Below are 22,147 nucleotides of genomic sequence, written 5' to 3'. Positions count from 1 at the left end.
ACACCCACTTTCAATTCATTCAATTTTGACAAATTGGTCATACTTCACTGTTTGCACATTTCATGGAGTTAAATTAATTTGTGATCTTCTACCTTATAAAAACAGGTAGAATTCTGCTCGGTGATTATGTGAAAAGCATAAAGGAGTCATGGTACTGGCTTGTTTGCATCAATTGGAAGAATAGCACTGAAATATGGAGGTATTTATTCTACCATTTTGGAATTATAAAACAGTTCTCTAGTTGAATACAGTTACGATACTTTTAAAGGTCTATTTATTGTCAAAGTATACAACTCTGAAATTCTTCTTCTTCAGATAGCCACGAAACCAAGAAAGAAAATGTAGCAACAAATGGGTGAACCCAAACGCAGGACACTGGCACGGAGATAGAGGTAGGATGCAGACGAGGGCGGGAGCGTTGCTGGAGTTGAACGGCAAACAGGAGGAAAGGCAGGTGGCAGGCAATACTTATCTTGACACAGAGAGATAGAGTTACACAGGCAAACCTCGGTACTGAAGTAAAACTTAAAATACACAATCCTAAGTGGCCAGGAACGTGAATTACTGCACTGGCTGAAACAATGATCTGGCGAAGAGTGGATGCAAAGCCAGGGTTTTTATGCTGCAGGCTTAGATGAGAATCAGGTGTCGCAATCAAGGAGCCCAGGAGAACATGGGGAAAAGGGAATTAAGAGATGTCACAATGGGGGGCGTTGGGAGCAAGGGTGGACCCAAATGCAAGACACATCTTGTGAGGTTAACTTAATTGAGTTTATTGTTCGATACCAGGAGAGCAAAGCAGAAGCAGGAATAGCGTACTGGGCAAGGACTCAGGCCTACGACTAGGCTGGGATTAAGGGTCTGGGCTTGAACTCGGAATTACGGACCACCAGGGCCAGGACTTGACTAGAGACTCGGATGCGACTGGGGACAGGACTTGACTAGGGACTTGGATGCTGCCAGGGCCAGGACTTGACTAGAGACTTGGATGCCGCCGGGGCCAGGATGTGGTACTTGGAGCCACCGGGGCCAGGACATGGTACTTGGAGCCGCCGGGTAGTGGCGATCTCTAGACTCAGCCCGGGAACAATAGACAGCAGCTCTTGATTCCCTCCGGCGGGTTAACTGACGGACCCACCTCGGCAAGGAAACTTTGCAGGCTCACTTTGGCAAGGTAACTTGACAGGGTTGCTCTGGTGAGGAAAGCCGACTTACTGGCACTCACTTCGGGGAGAGACTAGGCTTGCTCTGGCCAGATGACATTGGCTCACAGTACCTTTGGTGACTTTGCAAATGCTCTCGCGCCAAATGGCTGAAAACCGGAGACTATAAACTGCCGGTTCAGCCGAGAGTAAATTGCCTCCAATCACCAAGCCCGAGGGACACAGGAAAACAGGGAACCAAAGGGAAACAGGGAGTCAATGGTCTGGATCGTAACATAAACAAAGTAAATTTAAAGGGACCCTGATCCGGACCATGACAGGAAAGAATGATGGCACAATCATCAATCCCCAAATCCCTCTGCCCCACACAAAAATGGAACAGACACATTGACCCAACCCCCTGCCCCCAAATACCACTCCCCTGCACACAGGGGAGGAAGATCAAGCAAGAATACAAAAAAAAACAATAAGACTGAAAAAAAGTGCACAGTCCAAGCCCACATCCAAAACGCAAAAAACCTGGGCACATTCTCCATCTCCGTAGCAGAACAATCTCACCAGCGATAAAAAGGCAGTCTCCCCTCTCGAGGCAGAATGATCTCGCCGGCTATAAAAAGGCTGTCTTCTCTCTCCAGCAGCAGAGCAATCCCCAAGCGATAAAAAGGCAGGCAGCCAACATTTCAATCTCCCTCGTCACTTTAATCAGCGAAGAATGGAAGCTTTAATCAGCAAAATGGAGTTGAACATCAGCTTGCGGCCTTCTCAGCACAAGCTTCCTGACACTGTCTCTGCCTCCCGGAAACCCCTCAGAGACTGTAAAGCCCTGGAACAGCTGAACGATCTCCAAACTGCAAACCATGGGTTCCAACAGTTCCAGAATCACATTCAAGATGAAAAACAAACGTAAAAGACATCAAAAAAAAGTGAAATATATGGTTCTGTGATCTATCCACAAGATGTTGACCGAAAGAATGTTGTACACAGACGTAGTCTTGACCGGGATATGGCACATATGACATGAATGTCGGACTGCCCAGATCAGTGAGTCCTGGAATCAGATGTCCAAGTGAGCAGGTGGCACGAGGTCTGGTCAGTCAGCATGTCCAGAGATGAGGACAGGAATTCAGGTTCCCATGATCAGCTAGTTTGGAGGTTGATAGCGAAGAAGGTCATTCGGAAGTCCAGAAGTCAAAACCAAAGCCTGGAGACTGGAGGCCAAGAGGACTGTCTGTATGTGGATGGGTGGGAGGGAGGAAAGAGCTTTGTTTTGCTGTTGTTTTCTTGTGTTCAAACATTGTGGGCATGCTTTGTTGGCACTGGAATGTGTGGCAACACTTGCAGTCTTCTCCCCCACCCCCGCACATCCCTAGTGCCTGTTGGTTGTTGGCACATCTCACTGTATGTTTCAATGTACATGTGATAAATAAATCTAAATCTGAATTGTCCTGACTCTGAGTAAACAATATCAATGCAATAAAAAAATCTGAGCCCTGATGAAGGGTCTCAGCCCAAAACGACCGATATTTATTCCTCTCCAAAGATGCTGCCTGACCTGTTGAGATCCTCCAGCATTCTGTGTGTCACTCCAGCATCTGCAGAATCTCTTGTGCTTATGACTCTGAATTAGTTCAGTTCTGAACTCTCTCAGATGGCACCACCACATGCACCGTGCACACTACATACATTTAATTCCTCGCTGTGCGGTATAAACTATATTCCATGTGCTGTCTGTGCCTACATGCCTACAACTGAGGTTTACATGGGAGCTGTTCCTCACCTCCATCTCGCACATGACAATAAACACAACGCGACCTGGGTGCACCAGATGAGCAGGTAAATCCAACCATGAATTGAACCCACGGCCTTTGTGCTTACAGACCTGACTCCAGAGATGAGCTCTGTCATGGGAGCTCCTAAATCAAGGGTTCCCAACCTTTTTTATACCATGGACCAATACCATTAAGCAAGGGGTTTGTGGATCCTAGTTTGGGAACCCATGTCTTACTTCTCCAGCAGTACATTGTTTTAGTTTGGATTATAGCATTTTTCCTGCAGTGTGGCTGTGGGGAAATTATGCCATAAAACTATCAAGCTGTTTGCAAAGCACAGATTTACAATGTATTCATAGATAGCCCACAGGGAGCCATAAGACCATGAGACATTGGAGCAGATTAAACCATTGAGCCTATCAATTTTGCTCTGCCGTTTGATCACAACTGATTTATTATGCCTCTCAACCCCGTTCTCCTGCCTTCACTCCACAATCTTACCCTGACCAAGAAGCTATCAACTTCCATTTTAAGTATGCCCAATGACATGGCCGCCACAGCCATCTGCAGTAATGAATCCCATAGATTCGCTACCATCTGGCTAAAGAAATTCCTCCTCCTCTCTGTTCTAAGGGGATGTCCTTGTGTTCTGAGTCTGTGCTCACTGGTCCTAGACTCTCCCAGTATTGGAAAAATTCTCTCCATAGCCACTCTATCGAGGCAATTCATTACTCAATAGGTTTCAATGAGATTCCACCCACCCCCCCCCCACCAATTCTTCTAAACTCCAGCAAGTACAGCCTCAGATCCATCAAACACTCTCATAGGTTAACCTTTTCATTTCCAGGATTATTCTCATAAACCTCATCTGAAATCTCTCCAATGCCAGCTCATGCTTTCTAGGCCCCATATTTTCTAGATATGGGAATTAAAGCTGCTCAGAATACTCCAAATGTGGTCTGACCAAAGTCTTATAAACTACAGCATTACATCCTTGTTTTTGTATTCCATTCCTCTCAATATGAATGCTAACATTGCATTTGCCTTCCTTACCACTGACTCAACCTGCAAGTTAACCCCTAGGGAATCCTGCATGAGGACTCCCAAGTTTCTTTGCACTTCTGATTTCAGAATTTACACCCTATTTAGAAAATAGTCTATTCTTTTATTCCTTCCACCAAAGTACATGACCATGCACTTCCCTACGCTCTATTCCATCTGCCTCTTCATTGCCCATTCTCCTAAACTGTCCAAGTCCTTCTTCAAGACTCCCTGCTTCCTCGACAACTCCTGCTCCTCCACCTATTTTTGTATCATCCACAAACTTGGCTACAAAGTCAATAATTCTGTTATCCAAATCTTTGACGTATAATGTCAAATTGAGCGGACCCAACAACATCCCCTGTGGAACATCTCAAGCCATCAGCAGCCAACCATAAAAGGACCTTTATATTCCCATACTTTGCCTCCTGCCAATCAGCCAATCTCCTATCTTCCAGCGTATTTCCTGTAATACCACGGGGTCTTATCATCGTGATTATGCTTGTGCGTATGGGGAAGACTGCGTGTGTGTGCCTGATATCGGATGTCTACTGCAGGAAGGGATCAGCGCGCCACCTGTTTCGGCGGGTCAGCCGTTTGGCGCTGTTGTCGCGGTTGTCAAGACACGCGGACTTCTGAAGCTTGTAAATCTGTCAATTTTGAGCCCCGTTTGTTCTCTAATACTATTTTACACTTGAACGAAATGCGGGTGTTGCGCTGAAGAGAATTATACCCGCGCCTAGTCACTTGTCTGTTGCGTTTTACTCTTACCTTCTGTGCCGAGATCTCATAGCATCAGGAAAGTACCATTGCACTGTAACAAGTCGAACAAGGTGGAGCACTGATATTATAGATTAGGTCGATGAAATGGTGCTACTGTTCCAACCCTCCTTCTACATTTCCAAAAAGTAAAACTCAGCTACTCACTGGCATGGAATGGTTCACGGCACGGAATGAGTCGCGCTTTTGCGATGTCCTGTCAGCCGAGTTAACGCTGCGATTCATTGAGGTCACAGATCCCTAATAAAAGAGCATAAGAAGGGTGGGTTGAGCTGTTGTTTATACATGTAGACACCCCCCCCCCCCCCCCGCAGTCTATCAGTTCAGTGATATTATACTGAACGGGGAGCGAACAAAGTAACACACACACACACACACAATGCTGGAGGAGCTCAGCAGATAGATCCTTCATCAGGACCGAAACTTGGACTGTTCATTGCTTTCCGTGGATGCAGCCAGCCCTGCTGAGCACCTCCAGCAATTTGTATGTGTTACTCTGGATTTTCAGCATCTCCAGAGTTTTTTGTGGTTATGAACAGCATCTCCCCCTAAGTTTCTGAACGGTCGGTGAACTCATGAATTAATCTATTTTTTCGCTATCTATCTATCTATCTATCTTTCTATCTATCTAGCTATCTATCTATTTTTTTTTTATGTTTTGCACTGTGCTGTTGCCGCAGAACGGATTTCCAGATTAGATTAAAGAGAAAGATAGTTTTATTTGCTACATGTACATTTTAACACACAGTGAGATGCGCCGTTTGCTTCAAATCAAATCAGCGGACACTGTGCTGAGCAGCCCGTTAGTGTCACTATGTTCCGGCGCCAACATGGCATGCTCACAATTCACTAACCCTAAACCGTACGTCTTTGGAACGTGGGAGGAAACCGGAGCAACCGGGGGACTGGAGAGGAAAGGGGGAACCTCCTGTGTTTATAATTTCACATCACTTGCAAACGAGAATAAACCTGATTTTAACCTTGGTGATTGGACTTTGCATTTCTCACAGCACCATCTAGTGGGCTTGACAAAGGAAACAATCATTTCTCTCAACGTAATTATCACAGAAAGTAACTTATCGCCACAGATTTAGGATCAACAATCAAGGATCAACTTCATTCACCATATACATTTACACGTATTAGGGATTTGCTGTGATGTGTTTGTGAGGCCCAACATGCAACAGAAAACAATATTCAACAATTATAAGAATAAAAGACGGCAACAATAAAACTGATAATCAGGCTTCTGATTGTTTGGAGATCTCTAGAAGTCCGGCTTTCCATCGCTCTTGAGTCGGGGAAGTGAGCCCGTGTTCCAGAGTGTGCGTGGGTGGTAAAGTCGGAATCCGGGGTTCCGGCTGTGGGACGGACCTACAGCGGAGCCGGGACTGGTGTCTGGAAACCCAGCAGTCAGGATCATGGTGAATTGATTCATTTTCAAGGACTCTTCATCTCATGCTTTTGTATTTAGACCATAAGACCGGATGGACAAAGATGGGTGGAGGAGCAGGTAGTGTTGTGGAAACAGAGAGCTTGCAGAGAGACTTAGATTGTTTAGGGGAATGAGCAAAGAAGTGGCAAATGAAATACAATGTTGGAAAGTGTATGGTCACGCACTTTGGTGGAAGAAATAAACGGGCAGACTATTGTTTAGATGGGCAGAGAATTCAAAATGCAGAGACGCAAAGGGACTTAGGAGTCCTCATGCAAAATACACAAAAGGTTAACCTGCAGTTGTGAAGAAGGCAACTACAATGTTGGCATTCATTTCTAGAGGTATAGAATATAAGAGCAGGAATGTGATGTTGAGGCTCTATAAGGCATTCGTGAGTGCAGTTTTGGGCTCCTTATTTCAGAAAGGATATACTGACATTGGAGGAGGATCAGAGAATATTCCAGAGAATGATTCCAGGAATGAAAGTTTCCCGTATGAGAAACGTCTGATAACTCTTGGAATTCAGGAGAATGAGAGGGGATCTCATAGAAACATTCAGAATGTTAAAAGGCCTGAACAGATTAGATATGGCAAGGTTAATTCCCATGGTAGGGGATTCTAGAACAAGAGGGCACGACTTCAGGATTGAAGAACGTCCTTTTAGAACTGAGATGTGGCGAAATTACTTTAGCCAGGGCATCAAAGGGTTGAAGCAGGGGAGTGAGGATGACTGGAAGAATTGGATCAGCCCATAATTGAATGGCAGAGCAGACTCGATGGGCCGAATGGCCTACTTCTGTTCCTCTATCTTATGGTCTCTTGATATTTATTGTTTGTTTATTTATTATTATTATTTCTTTTTGTATTTTCACCGTTTGTTGTCTTTTGCACATTGGTTGTTTGTCCTTGCTGTTGGGTGTGATGTTTCATTGATCCTATTGTGTTTCTTATATTTACTGTAAAGGCCCACAAGAAAATGAATCTCAGGGTTGTATATGGTGGCATACATGTCCTTCGATATGTTCTTCATGTGTGAAGATATTATTCCGCAAGGTTCAGAAGCATAGATTGTAATAGTTACTGGTGCTCAATTAACACGGTGGCATAGCAGTTAACATAACACTTACAGCATCAGCAATCGAAGTTCAGTTCCCATCACTACCTGTATGGAGTTTATACATTCTCCCCACACCCAATGGGGTTTCCTCCAGGTGCTCTGGTTTCCTCCCACATTCCAAGGATATACGTGTTAGTAAGGGTTACTAATTTGTGGGCACCAGGAGCATGACGGCACTTGTGGGCAGCTCCCGGCACATCCTCAGACTGTGTTTGTCGTTAATGCAAACATGATATTTCACTCTATGTTTTGAAGTAAATGTTATGAATGAAGTTAATTTTATAGGACGATTCAGTTGGAGAGTGGAGAAGAAACCAGATGTTGAAATTAATCTTCTTATTACAGATGAATGAGATTGACTTACCAAGTTACGTCCATTACATGTCCTCCTTTCGGGGAAAACATCCTCTGGTGTCAGTGCCTCGGCGTTGGGCTGTTCATTCCACTCAGGTGGCGAGGTGTATGTGTCACTACTCCTCAAGGTGGGGACCTCGGTGGTGTCAGTGGTCATAGCCCTGTTCCTCAGAATCAGGATCTTAATCACAGTGCCAGAACTTCTCAGGGCACGCACCGCTTCATGGTGAGTAACATTTTGTAAGCTTATTCCATTGACCTGAAACAGTAAAAGTTTTGTTGTCAGAGGAACGCAAGAAAGTAGGAACAGGGGTAAGCCATTTGGTCCCTCAAGCCCACCCGACATTCAATTTGATCATGACTGATCTGCCTCAGACCTCGTTTCCTCTTCCAGGTGAGGCAACACTTCACCCGCTAGTCTGTAGGGGTCATCTACTGTATCTGGTGCTCCTGGTGAGGTCTCCTCTATGTAATAGATAGGTAGATAAGTAAATAGATAGATAGATAGATAGATAGATAGAGTGATATATACGTAATGCCCTGGTTGAGATTTCTACTGCCGTGCTGTGAGCTATTTTTTATTTTAGCATTTTTTGCAAAAGCATTGTACCCTGTTAGTAGAAGTGTTTTGGCTTTGGCTAGAGATAAGGAGCCATGTTGTCCAACCAATCAGGTTTGTCTTGGTACATGTAACTTTCCACCCAATGGAAGATTTGGGAGAGCCGGGCGGGATCAGTTTTCCTAAGGACAGTAGTGTAGTTTTGGGTCCTTTGGTGGGAGCTGCGGAGCAAGGCAGAAGGGAAGATGCGGCAGAATGCTGTTTGAAGGAGAGACCCTGCTGTAAGAAATGCTTTATGCAGACGAATGGCTCCAAGGAGGAAGTGCCAATGCTCCTGAGTTAGCCAGTTTGTTTGAGATGGTCTTTGAGGGAAGTTAGAACTGTGGCTGGTGTCCTTCATGCAGAATGTGGGTTCAGCATGTGAGTAAAACGATATGCCTGACTAGACCAGAAATGAGCTCCAACGTTTACGTGCACATTGGACTGGTTTAACTGTAATGGGCCCTTTTATTTTTCTTTTTCTTTTCCTGTTAACTGTTTGAAAAATTGATAAATATACTTTCTTTATAATTTTATGCTGGTGTACAATCTGGTATTTCTTGGTAACTGATAATTGCATGTGAACAGTACTTACACAGCATTTGACACAATCAATGTTCCTTAATCGGAACGTCCCAATGTTTTTGTTTGGTTGAACCTGAGAACATATCAATCCCAGACATATATTGTTTACAAAAGGTGGCATTCTCACCACTGAGTCACGTGGCTGTTAGTAGAGTTAGCTAACGAGCCAAGTTTGTATACAAGCCCAGGTGAGTGGGTTACACGTAGATAGATTGGTAGATAGATAGAGAGTGAGATAGATAGATAGGTAAATAGATAGATAGACAGACAGACAGATTATCCACACTGCTACATGACAGTTATTTACTTTATACTTTATTGTCGCCAAACAATTGATACTAGAACGAACAATCATCACAGCGATATTTGATTCTGTGCTTCCCGCTCCCTGGATTACAAATATTAAATAATTAAAATGTTTAAAATAGTAAAAAAACAGTAAATATTAAAAATTAAAATTATAAATCATAAATAGAAAATAGAAAAATGGAAAGTAAGGTGGTGCAAAAATAACCAAGAGGCAGGTCCGGATATTTGGAGGGTACGGCCCGGATCCGGGTCAGGATCCGTTCAGCAGTCTTATCACAGTTGGAAAGAAGCTGTTCCCAAATCTGGCCATACGAGTCTTCAAGCTCCTGAGCCTTCTCCCAGAGGGAAGAGGGAAAAAAGTGTGTTGACTGAGTGGGTCGTGTCCTTGATTATCCTGGCAGCACTGCTCCGACAGCGTGCGGTGTAAAGTGAATCCAAGGACGGAAGATTGGTTTGTGTGATGTACTGCGCCGTGTTCACGATCTTCTGCAGCTTCTTTCGGTCTTGGACAGGACAACTTCCATACCAGGTTGTGATGCACCCTAGAAGAATGCTTTCTACGGTGCATCTATAAAACTTAGTGAGAGTTTTAGGGGACAGGCCAAATTTCTTTAGTTTTCTCAGGAAGTAAAGGCACTGGTGGGCCTTCTTGGCAGTGCACTCTGCTTGGTTGGACCAAGTCAGGTCATCTGTGATATTGACTCCAAGGAACTTAAAGCTTTTGACCTGTTCCACTTGCGCACCACCGATGTAAATTGGGTCATGCGGTCCGCTACTCCTTCTGAAGTCAACAACCAATTCCTTTGTCTTGCTGACGTTGAGGTATAGGTTATTATCTTCGCACCATGCCACCAGGTTTGGAGGATATTAACATGACTACCGATACTGGAAGTCCAAGGGTGTTTCTCCAACATATTGAACAATGACAAAGTTAGGGTGTTGCTTCAACTTACACCTAGAACACAAGGCATACCACTTAGGTGAGATGTCAGCTGTCTGTCAATAATATTAGGTATTCTGCAGAGTGCTGAGAAAGTTATGTACTTGTGCAGAGAGAGAAGTTAAGATTAAGAATAGGTTTATTTGTTGATTAGTAAGGGCATCAAAGGATATACAGAGCATGCAGGAGAATGCACTTGAGAAGATAATAACTCAGCCATGATGGAATAGTGGAGCAGATTTGATGACCTAATTGTGCTCCTATATCTTATGGTATTATGGTCTTAGAAACAATGCCAAGACTATAAAAATTATTATTTATATAAATCCCTGGTTACACCACACTTGCAATATTGTGTTCATTTTTGGTTGCCTCATTATAGGAAGGATATGGAAGCTTTACCTGGATGCTGATTGGATTGGAGAGCATGTCTAATGGGGAAAGGTTGAGCAAGCTAGGGCTTTTCTTCTTTGGAGCAATGGAGGATGAGAGGTGACTTGGTAGAGGCGCACAAGACAATAAGGGGCTTTGTTTAAGAGGTCAACCACAGACTTTTTTCCAGGGTGAAAATAGCTGGTACAAGGGGAAATAATTTTAAGATGATTGGAGGAAACTATAGGGGCAATGTCCCTATAGGTAACTTCTTTACACAGGCAGTGCTGGGTGCTTGGAACATCCTGTCAAGAGTGGTGATAGAGGCAAATACATAAAGAGGCATTGAAGAATCTCTTAGATAGGCACACAGATGACAGAAAAATAGAGGGTTATGTTGGAGGGAAAGGTTAGATTAATCTTGGAGTAGCTTAAAATGTTGGCACGACATTGTAGGCCGAAGGGCCTGTACTGTGTTGTACTGTTCTATATTCTACGTTCTGAATGCATAATCCCATGGACTCTCTTTCAAGAACTCTATGACTATATTTATTAGCTATTTATTAATTTTGACTTTTGCACATTGGTTATTGTTGTCTGTCCTGATAGGGGTGATCTTTCATTGATTCTATTTGTGTGTCTTGTATTTACTGTAAATACCCACAAGAGAATTAATCTCTGGGTTGTATATGGTGACATACATACACACACACTTTGAAAAGCATTCATAATGATTAGTCAATTTTCCTATTTTTCTGTACAATAAATCGACATGTAAAACCTTGAAGGCTGTAGGAAGCATTGAGTATATGCCAACCTGTGAGTTTAGCAAGTTTAGTGAGTTTTATACCTGACACTAACCATTCTTTTCACATGAGCTTTACTGGAAAACGAGGAAACACTCCCTGTACGTGTGTTAACATGCCCTGCTGGTAAGATTTTTCTTCTTCTTCAGCCCATCACCCCTATACCACGGCACAGGCTACTAACAGCAGCTGGCAGGGGTCCTCTGTCCTGGGCCAGTCATTCAATTTGTCTCCAATTATAGCCCATTTTCTTGGTGTATCCTTCCTCTCCCACGGATGAGAAGCTCATGTTAGCATTTCTGTAGCAACCCACCGAGGTAACCCTAGCCTAAGGACAATTTACAATGACAAGTTAGCCTACTAATCAGATCATCTTTGGACTGTGGGAGGAAAGCCACACGCACACAAGAAGGATGTACAAACTTCTTACATACAGTGTCAGAATTGAACTCTGAACTCTGATTCCCTCAGCTGTAATAGCGTCATGCTAACCCCTACACAATCGTGGCGCCCCTGTGATAAATGGTATTTTGAGTGAGAACAGGTAAACTGAAGATTGGGTGCTTTTTTTCTTGATGTTGATCTGAACCCCACCTCTCATTTTCTGACATTTTTTTCCATGAATATATCAAGTTCCCTCTTGAATTCATAGATATTACTCGCTTGCAGTGTTAATTTTAAGACTCCCTTGCTTCTGGCTTGGCTCCTGTCCCACCTCTTGCAACCCATCAGTACCAGCACAGAGAGCGAGCTGGGGCCCACCATAGATCAGCCATGATCATATCGTGTTTTAAGGAGATTTGATATGTCACCAAAGACACTAGCAAATTTCTACAGATGTACCATGGAGAGCATTTGGAAAGGGTGCATCACCATCTGGTATGGAGCACCAGGATCGGGAACAACTGCAGAGGGTTGAAGACTCATCACAGCTCCATCACAGGGACAAGCCTCCCCAGCATTGAGGACATCTTCAAAAGCTGATGCCTCAAGAAGGCAGCGTCCATCATGAAGGACCCCCATCACTCAGGACATGCCCTCTTCTCATTGCCACCGTCAAGGAGGAAGTACAGGAGCCTGAAGACACACACTCAGCATTTTAGGAACAGTTTCTTCCCCACTGCCATCAGGTTTCTGAACCTATGAACACTACCTCAGTATTTTTGCTCTCTTTTTGCCCTACTTTTTTTACATTTCTTATTGTAAGATCGTAACTTGCATGCATCGCACTGTACTGCTGCCACAAGACAACAAATTTCATGGCAACTGTCAGTAATAATAAACCCAGCCACAAGTGTAGCAGGCACAAAATATTGGAGGAACTCTGAAGGTCATGCAACTTCTGTGGAGGTTTGGGCTGAGATGTCGGTGTGTCAGTCAGTCAGTCACAGAGATATACAAACATGCTCATTGGCTCATCTAGTCCTGATGAACCTGATTCTGATCTCTGATTGAATGGTGGAGCAGGCTCAAAGGTCTGAGTGACTGAATCCTGTCGTCATACCCGAATCAACATCATCAACATAATTCACCACCTGGGAAATGTTATTGGAGCCGTTCCAATAAGAATGCTTCCCATTTCCATCAACAAGACAAGCTCACTCAGTGGAATGGAAGACCAAATTTTCCGAACTAACAGTCAACTAATTAATATCTTAGATAGGCACAAGGATAAAAGAAAAATTGGTGGGCTATGTGGAAGGGAAGTGTTAGATAGATCTTAGAGTAGTTAAAGGTCATCACAACTTCATGGGCAGAAGATGTGTTCACAAGTTCAATATCCATTTAGAAATTGGATGGCAGAGGAGAAGAAGCTGTTTCTGAATCGCTGAGTGTGTGCCTTCAGGCTTCTGTACCTCCTACCTGATGGTAAGAGTGAGAAGGTTGCATGTCTTGGGTGGTGAAGGTCCTTAATGATGGAAGCTGCTTTGCTTAGGCAGCGCTCCTTGAAGATGTCTTGGATACTATGGAGGATATACCCAGGATGGAGCTGACTAACTTTATAACTCTCTGCAGCTTACTTTGATCCTGTGCAGTAGACCCACCCACCCCCCCCCCGCCATACCAGACTGTGTTGCAGACAGTCAGAATGCTCTCCACAGTACATCTGTAGTTTTCAAGTGTTTTATGTGACAAGTAAAATCCCCTCAAACTCCTGATGAAATATAATGGCTGCCTTGCTTTCTTTATAGCTCAGAATCAGAATCAGAATCAGGTTTATTATCACTGGCATGTGACGTGAAATTTGTTAACTTAGCAGCAGCAGTTCAATGCAATACATAATGTAGAAGAAGAAGAAAATAAAATAAAATAATAACAATAAATAAGTAAAGCAATTACAGTATACATACATTGAATAGTTAAAAACTCATGCAAAAATAGAAATCATATATATTTGAAAAGTGAGATACAGTTCACGGATTCAATGTCCATTTAGAAATCAGTTGGCAGAGGAGAAGAAGCTGCTCCTGAATCACTAAGTGTGTGCCTTCAGGCTTCTGTACCTCCTATCTGAGTACTGGAGGTCCTTAATAATAGACATTGCTTTTCTCAGACACCGCTCCTCGAAGATGTCCTGGGTACTTTGGAGGCTAGTGCCTAAGATGGAGCTGACTAAATTTACAACCCTCTGCAGCTTCTTTTGGTCCTGTGCAGTGGCAACACGCCCCCCACTCCCCACCCCTCATACTAGATAGTGATGCAGCCTGTCAGAATGCTCTCCATGGTACATCTCTCGAAGTGTTTGAGTGTATTTGTTGACACACCAGATCTCCTCAAACTCCTAATGGAGAATAGCTGCTGTCTTGTCTTCTTTATAACTGCATCAATATGTTAGCACCAGGTTAGGTCCTCCGAGATCTTGACACGCAGGAACTTGAAACTGCTCACTCTCTCCACTTCTGATCCCCCTATGAGGATCGGTATGTGTTTCTTTGTCTTACCCTTCCTGAAGTTCACAATCAGCTCTTTCACCTTACCCTTTCTGAAGAAACATGAGATAAAGAGTCCTTGAAAGTAAGTACATTTCAGTGATGGGGCAAGTGAAGGTGAGTTAAGTTATCTCCTCCAGTTCAAGAGCCTGATGATTGAGGGGTAATAACTGTTCCTGAACCTGGTGGTGTGGGTTCTGAGGCTCCTGTTTCTTCTTCCTGATGGGAGCAGTGAGAAGAGGGCATGGGCTGGATGGTGGGGGTCCTTGATGATGAAGACTGCTTTTCTGTGACAGCGCTCCATGTAGATGTGTTCTTGGTGGGGAGGGCTTTACCCATGATGGACCAAGCCATATCCACTACTTTTGTAGGCTTTTCCATACAAGGACATTCGTATTTTCATACTGAGCCACGATACAAGTCGAAGTGCGATAACCTGAGTATAAAACGTGGCCAATTAATTTTATTTACGTATGTATACAGTGGATTCCATTTAACTAGGCCCTTAGTTAATCGGAGCAGCTATTTATTTGGGACAACCCTTAAAAACAAAAAAAAAGGGAAAAATAGCCACGGTTCCCTTCATTTATTTGGGACACTATGCCAGTTATGTAATTGGGGAAGGAGACTGTTGCCAAACAGTTTCTAACTAGCGTCAGTTGCATGCATGGTTGTAAGACACTACACCGTGCTTAGAGCAATCAGTTTTTAAATAGTTGTTTGTGTTTGTGTTTAAAAAGCAGTGATTTTTCTCACTGATAGCTAGTGAGAAGAATGCAGTTTGCTGACTGTGGTTTCAAGAATTCAGGATTGAAGATGCTAGATAGAGATGGCTGGAAGTGAAAATAAAATGATTTCACTGCTTCAACAATTATCTTGAATGTTACAATGAAAATGAAGATTTGGAGGTTGCAATTTTCTGAAGAATTGTATGAGAGCAGTTCATTATCTACACTAGGTGTCTGCGCTGATGAATTATGAATTCCTCCATTGATAACTATTAGGAACTAATACACAGTTTTATAGTACTGTTCAGGTATTGAGAATGTTCTAATTAGTTCAGTATTTCATTCAAGTACATACATTGTTACTCAGTTGAACAGTTGTCTTTTTTATCCCTTTGAACTATTTCCATGAAACTTTGGCTAACTGGGGCAGCAGCTTAATTGAGCGAAAATTTACTGGTCCTGATGTGTCATAATTAATCGGAATCCACTGTAACTCTATTTTTAGATATTTCTTTATTATTGTTGAATGTTTTTTTTTGCCGCATCTCGCACCCTGACCTATGCACCACAGTAAATCCCTAATACACATAAATATATATGGAGAATTAAGTTGATCCTTGGTCATTGGATGGACAAGGGTGCTATTTAAAAAATGGAAACTTTGATAGTGTCCCAGCAAATGGCTAGACCTTAAGGCAGATTACTTGGTAATTGGTTTACTGTTGTCTCATCTGTATCGTCATTATGTGCTTTTGCCATATGACGTGGGAAATCATGGTCTTCCATCTGTCCATGACCATGATTGTTCTTGGCAAATTTTTCTAAAGAAGTGGTTTGCAAATGCCTTCTTCTGGGCAGTGTCTTTACAAGAAGGGTGACCCCAGCTGTGATCAATTCTCTTCAGAGACTGTCTGCCTGGCATCAGTGGTCACATAACCAGGACTTAACCAGCTGCTCGTACAACCATCCACCACCTGCTCCCATGACCCTGATAGAAGGGCTAAGCAGATGCTACACCTCAGCCTAGGGTGACCCACAGAAGGGATGGAGTGCTTTACACCTCCTTTGGTAGAGATGTATCCCTACCCTGTCACCCAGTTGTTGTCCTATGTACTGAGATACAATGAAAAACTTTATATTTCATACCACCCATTCCAACATGCAGGTACACTGAGGTAATACAAAGGGGAAAAGATATAAAGAGTGCAGAATAAAGTTTTACAATTCCAGTAAAAATATGGTGCAGGTGGACAATAAGGTGCAGGGTCATGACGAATTAGACTGGGAGACTAAGAGTCCTTCTTTGTCAGACCAGAGGTTCATTTAATAATCTTATAACAGTGGGATAGAGGCTGCCCCTTATCCTGGTGATACAAGCTTTCATGAAAGGGTGGGGGAGGAGAAGAGAGAATTTCCGATGTAGGAAAGTCTTTGATTATTTTGGCGACTTTCCCAAGGTAGCAGTAAGTGTAGACAGACACTGTTTTTTTGTGACGGACTGGGCTGTGTCCAAACTCTCTGTAATTTCTGGAGCTCCTGGGCAAAGCAGTTGCTATACTAAGCAATGATGCATCCGGACATGATGCTTTCTATGGTACATCTCTGGTGAGGGTCATTGGGAACATGCTAATAAAGATAATTATCAAAGCATGCAGTGAAATGCGTCATTTGCATCAAATCAAATCAGTGAGGATTGTGGTGGACAGCCTGCAAGTAACACTACACTTCTGGCACCAACATAGCATGCCCACAACTCATTGACTCTGATGCACTTTGGTGTATCTGGTCTTTGTCGTATCGTTGTTCCAGGAGTGTGCTATATACAAATTTTACTGGTGTTTGCCTGTGATTATCAGTCAAAATGTTTTAACTGTCCTACAGTGATCGCTGTTATGAAGTAACTTACATAATAGCAGGCTTCTTTTATTTCGTTACATCTGTGAAATTATCATGACCTTATTGAACAAGGGTCCATTTTGTGGATGTCTCTCAAGATTTACCACTAACGGAATAGGAACAATAATAAGAGATATAGGACATTTACAGAAAGAGGCTGGTAAAAGGCCAGCAATATCATGAAGGATCCTACCCACCCTGCTCATGGACTGTCTCACTCACATCAGGGAGGAGGCTACATAGCATCCATGCCAGGACCACCAGACTCAAAAACAGTTATTTTCCCCAAACTACAAGGCTGATCAACATCTCCACTCACTAACCCACCCCTCCACCACTACTTTATCATTTCCTGTTAGAATCACCTTATTAGAATTAGAATTTTATTTCTTACATCCATCTCACAACATGAGGGAGTAAAAATCTTTATGTTGCATCTCCATCGCCAATAAGGAAGGGAAATATGGGAGGACATTGCCCAAACACTAAGATTGTATACACAATTCTTTTTCTATCCATGTATGTACAGTCAGATACAATGTACTGTCAGATATGCAATCAGATCAATGTGTTTTAATTAATCTGACAGCCTGGTGAAAGAAGCTATCCTGGAGCCTGTTGGTCCTGGCCTTGATACAGTGGTACCATTTGCCAGGCGGGTGGAAACAGCTGCTACAGTTTGTGGTTGGGGTGGCTGGAGTCCCTGATGATCCTCCAGGCCCTTTGTACGCACCTGCTCCTGTAACTGTCCTGAATAGAGGAAAGTTCACGTCCACAGATGAACTGGGCTGTCTGCACCACTCTCTGCTATGCCCTGCGATTGAGGGAAGTACAGTTCCCGCACCAGGAGGTGACACAGCGAGTCAGGATGCTCTCGATGGTGTCCCTGTAGAAAGTCCTGTACAGACACTGCTGTGCCTAGCATCACTTTATGTACGTACTATCAATCTATGTATATTAGCTATCTTATGTATTTACAGTATATTTATTATATTTTTTATTATTGTGTCCTCTACCTTATTGTGTATGTTTGTGGCTGCATTTTTTAGCAATTATTTTGTTCTCCTTTACTTGTGTATTAGAAATAACATTAAACAAAATTGAATGTTGAATCTTGAAAAGAGTTGCACAAACATACCTCCAACACCATGTCTCCAACTCGTAAACCAGCGAGATCAGCAGCACCACCCTTCGAAACTTTTGAAATGAAGATTCCCTGGTGCAGACAATACCATTCATCAATATGTTACTTTAACCGCCGGAATTCAGAAGAATGAGAGGGGAACTTATAGAAACATATAACATTATGAAAGGGATAGATAAAATAGAAGCAGCAAAGTTGTTTCCACTGGTATGTGAGACTAGAACTAGGGTCATAGCTTCATGGATCAGGAGAACAGATTTAGGATGGCAATAAGGAGGAACTGCTTTTCCCAGAGACCGGTGAATCTGTGAAATTCTCTGCCTAGGGAAGCAGTAGAGACTATCTCATTAAATATATTTAAGATACACTTCAATTGTTTTTACACCGCCGAGGAACTAAGGGTAACGGGGAAGAAGCACATGGGTGGAGCTGAGTCCACGGCTAGATCAGTTGTGATATTATTGAATGGAAGAGCAGGTTCAATGGGCCAAAAGGCTGACTCCTGATCCTAATGCCTATCTTCTTATAGGTTTTGTCTTGAAATCAGAAGAAGTTAGATAACCCTCTGAATAATACCATAACTGCATGTTTGAAGAAAACTGAGTGAATCCGGAGAAAACTTATAAGAACTTTGCCGGGACTCGAAGACCTGAGTTATAGGGAGAGATTGAATAAATTAGGACTTTTCTCCCTAGAGCGTAAAAGAATGAGGGAAAATTTGATAAAGGTATACAAAATCATGAGGGTTATACATAGGGTTAATGCAAATAATCTTTTTCCACTGAGGTTGGATGAGACTAGAACTGGAGGTCCTAGGTTAAGGGTGAAAGGTGAAATATTTAAGAGGAACTTGAGGTGGAACTTCTTCTACTCAGGATTGTGACGAGCTGTCAGAGGAAGTAATGGACACAGGTTCGAATTCGACATTTAAGAGAAGTTTGGGTAAGTAAATGGATTGGAGGCTATGGAGAGTAACAGTCCAGGCACAGGTCAATGGGACTTGGCAGAGTAACAGTTTGGCACAGACTAGATGGGCCAAACATCTTGCTTCTGTGCTGTAGTGTTCTATGACTCTATGACTGTGTACTTTGTACATCATTAGGGCTGTTTCTTCTCATCTACTGGCTTCTTTCTCCTAAGGCAAGGAAAGTTTCCAGATTTTTTAGATTTTGTAACAGATCTTCAGAAGCAATTCCCATGAGAAGCATTTTACAACTGTATCTAAAACACAAACAGACCGTTTGGACCAACTCATCAATGCCAGCCACTATCACATATGCTTCCACTACTACCCTGGGTAGCCAGTTCCAAGCACCCACCCTCAGGCCCTCCGTTGGTCAGGGTCGACCATGGATATTGTATCCTAGCTGTCATATGCAAGCTGGGGCAGAACGAAATGCAAAGCAATCCATTGCCAATGCAGCAGACTCACCTTCTCCATACAACTGATGAATCCAAAAGAAGACCATAAGATATTGGAGCAGAATTAGGCCATTTGGCCCATCAAGTCTGTTCTGCCATTTCATCATGGCTGATCCAAACTTCCTCTCAGCCTCAGTCTCCTGCCTTCTCCCCTTATTCCTCCTCATCTCTGTTCTAAAAGGATATCCTTCTATCCTGAGGCTGTGTCCTCTGATCTCAGACTCTCCCCCCATAGGAAACATCCTTTCCACATCTACTCTATCAAGGCCTTTCACCCTTCAATCTGATTTCTATTGAATATAGACTCAGAGCCATCAAACGCTCTCCATATGACAAGCCATTCTATCCTGGAATTATTTTTGTGAACCTCCTTTGAACCCTCTCCCACCATAGGAAACATCCTCTCCACATCCATTCTATCAAGACCTTTCACCATTCAATAGCTTTCAATGAGGTCGCTCCTCATTCTTCTGAATTCCTGTGAATACAGGCCCAGAGCCATCAAACACTCTTCATACGACAAGTCATTCAATCCCAGAATCATTTTTGTGAGCCTTCGTTAAACCCTCTCCATTTTCAACACATCCTTTCTAAGTTAAGGAGCCTAAAACTGCTCACAATACTCCAAGTGAGGCATTACCAGTGCTTTTTAAAGGCTTAACATTACATCCTTGCTTTTATATTCTAGTCCTCTTGAAATGAATGCTAACATTGCATTTGCATTCCTCACCACGGACTCAACCTGGAAATTAACCTTTAGGGAATCCTGCACAAGGACTCCCAAGCCCCTTTGCACCTCAGTTTTCTGAATTTTCTCTCCATTTAGAAAATTGTCAACCCTTTTATTTCTTCCACCAAAGTGCATGACCATACACTTCCCAACACTGTATTCCATCTTCCATTTCTTTGCCTATTCTCCTAATCTAAATTCTTCTGTGGCCTCTCTACTTCCTCAAAACTACCTGCCCCTCCACCGACCTTCATTTCAGCTGCAAACTTTGCAACAAAACCATCAATTTCATCATCCAAATCATTGACATATAATGCAAAAAGAACCAGTCCCAACACAGACCCCTATGGAACACCATTAGTCACCAGCAGCCACACAGAAAAGTCTCCCTTTAGATTAGATTAGATTAGATTAGATTAGATTAGATTTGATTAGATTAGATTCAACTTGATTGTCATTGTGCCGAGTACCGATACAAAGCCAATGAAATACAGTTAGCATCCGACCAGAAATGCAAAGAATAGTGTTATTTACAAAATAACTGCGAATAAAAAGTAAGTGCTACAGCATACAAATATAAAAGATCTGAGACTGTACAATATTGGTGCAATACTGCTTAGCACTGTGATGTGAGTTTCAGCAGGGTCACAACCTCAGGGAAGAAGCTGTTCCTGTGCCTGCTGGTGCGGGAGCGGAGGCTCCTGTAACACCTACCGGATGGGAGGAGAATAAAAAGTCCATGGTTAGGGTGAGATGCATCCCTGATAATGCTTTTTACCCTGTCCAGGTAGTGTTTATGGTAGATGTTCTCAGTGATGGGCAATTGGGTGCCGATAATCCGCTGGGCAGTTTTCACCACACGAGTGCTTTGCAGTCCGATATGGGACAATTGCCATACCACACTGAGATGCAGTTGGTGAGTATGCTCTCAATGGTACAGCGGTAAAAGTCAGTCAGTATCCTGGGACAGAGGTGAGCTTTCTTGATGCTCCGCAGGAAATAAATGCGCTGTTGCGCCTTTTTGATCAGGATGGAGGAGTTCAGAGATCAGGTGAGATCCTTGGAAATGTGGACAGCAAGGGATTTGAAGCTTGATACACCCTCCACTACAGTTCCGTTGATGTAGATGGGGACGTGAGTGTCGCCCCTAGCATGCCTGAAGTCCACAATGATCTCCTTGGTCTTCTGGGTGTTAAGGGCCAGGATGTTGTTGGCACACCACGCAGTCAGGTGCTGGACTTCATCCCTGTAGGCCGTCTCGTCATCCCCTCTGACCAGGCCAACCACCGTTGTGTCATCTGCGAACTTGATTATGGAGTTAGATCCGTGTACAGAAACGCAGTCATGGGTGAAAAGGGAGTACAGAAGAGGGCTCAGCACACAGTCTTGAGGCACGCCGGTGTTCAGGGTGAGAGTGGAGGAAGAGAGGTTGTCTAACTTAACTGATTGGGGTCTGTTAGTCAGAAAGTCCAAGGTCCACTTGCAGAGGGATAAGTTGATACCAAGCTGGCGAAGTTTGGCGATCAGCTTGGAGGGGATCACAATAGAGTTAGGGCTGTCCAGGTGGGTCAGGGCAGAGTGAAGTGCCGTGGAGATGGCGTCCTCTGTTGACCTGTTGGTGTGATAGGCAAATTGATGGGGGTCCAGGGTAGTGGACAGACAGGATTTCAGATGTGACAGAACCAGTCTCCCAAAGCACTCCCACTCTTTGACTCTTGCCAATCAGCCACTGCTTTAATACATCTTTCCTGTAATACCATGAGCTCGTAGCTTGTCAAGCAACCTCGTCAAAGACCTCCTGAAAATCCAAGTACACAACATCATCTGATTCTCCATTGTTGTGTTATTTCTTCAAATAATTCCAGCAGATTTGTCAAACAAGATTTTCCCTTAAGGACACTATGCTGACAACAGCCTATTTTATCATGTGTCTCCAAGTATCCTTAATATTAAACTTCAATATCTTCCCAACCACTGAGGTCAGACTAACTGACCTATGGTTTGGCACCAGTGGATTCTCAGGAG

General features: G+C 43.2%; 1 protein-coding gene across 5 annotated transcripts in view; it reads right to left on the bottom strand.

Moving 5' to 3' along the window:
* Nucleotides 1-22,147, bottom strand: part of mlip (muscular LMNA-interacting protein) — a 218,853-nt gene that overhangs the window by 185,115 nt on the left and 11,591 nt on the right. The window contains exons 3-5 of one of the 5 annotated variants that reach the window (XM_063039197.1): nt 17,965-18,042; nt 7,673-7,921; nt 4,901-4,993 (exon numbers count right to left, since the gene is read on the bottom strand). In XM_063039197.1, the coding sequence (XP_062895267.1) occupies nt 4,901-4,993; nt 7,673-7,921; nt 17,965-18,042 (420 nt within the window). The other 4 variants (XM_063039204.1, XM_063039222.1, XM_063039237.1 and 1 more) reach the window with 4 other exon arrangements.

The sequence above is a fragment of the Mobula hypostoma genome, chromosome 2 (genome assembly GCF_963921235.1).
Source record: "Mobula hypostoma chromosome 2, sMobHyp1.1, whole genome shotgun sequence".
Taxonomy (NCBI): domain Eukaryota; kingdom Metazoa; phylum Chordata; class Chondrichthyes; order Myliobatiformes; family Myliobatidae; genus Mobula; species Mobula hypostoma.
The sequence above is the reverse complement of the archived record's forward strand: the minus strand, read 5'-3'. Positions and strand labels throughout refer to the sequence as shown.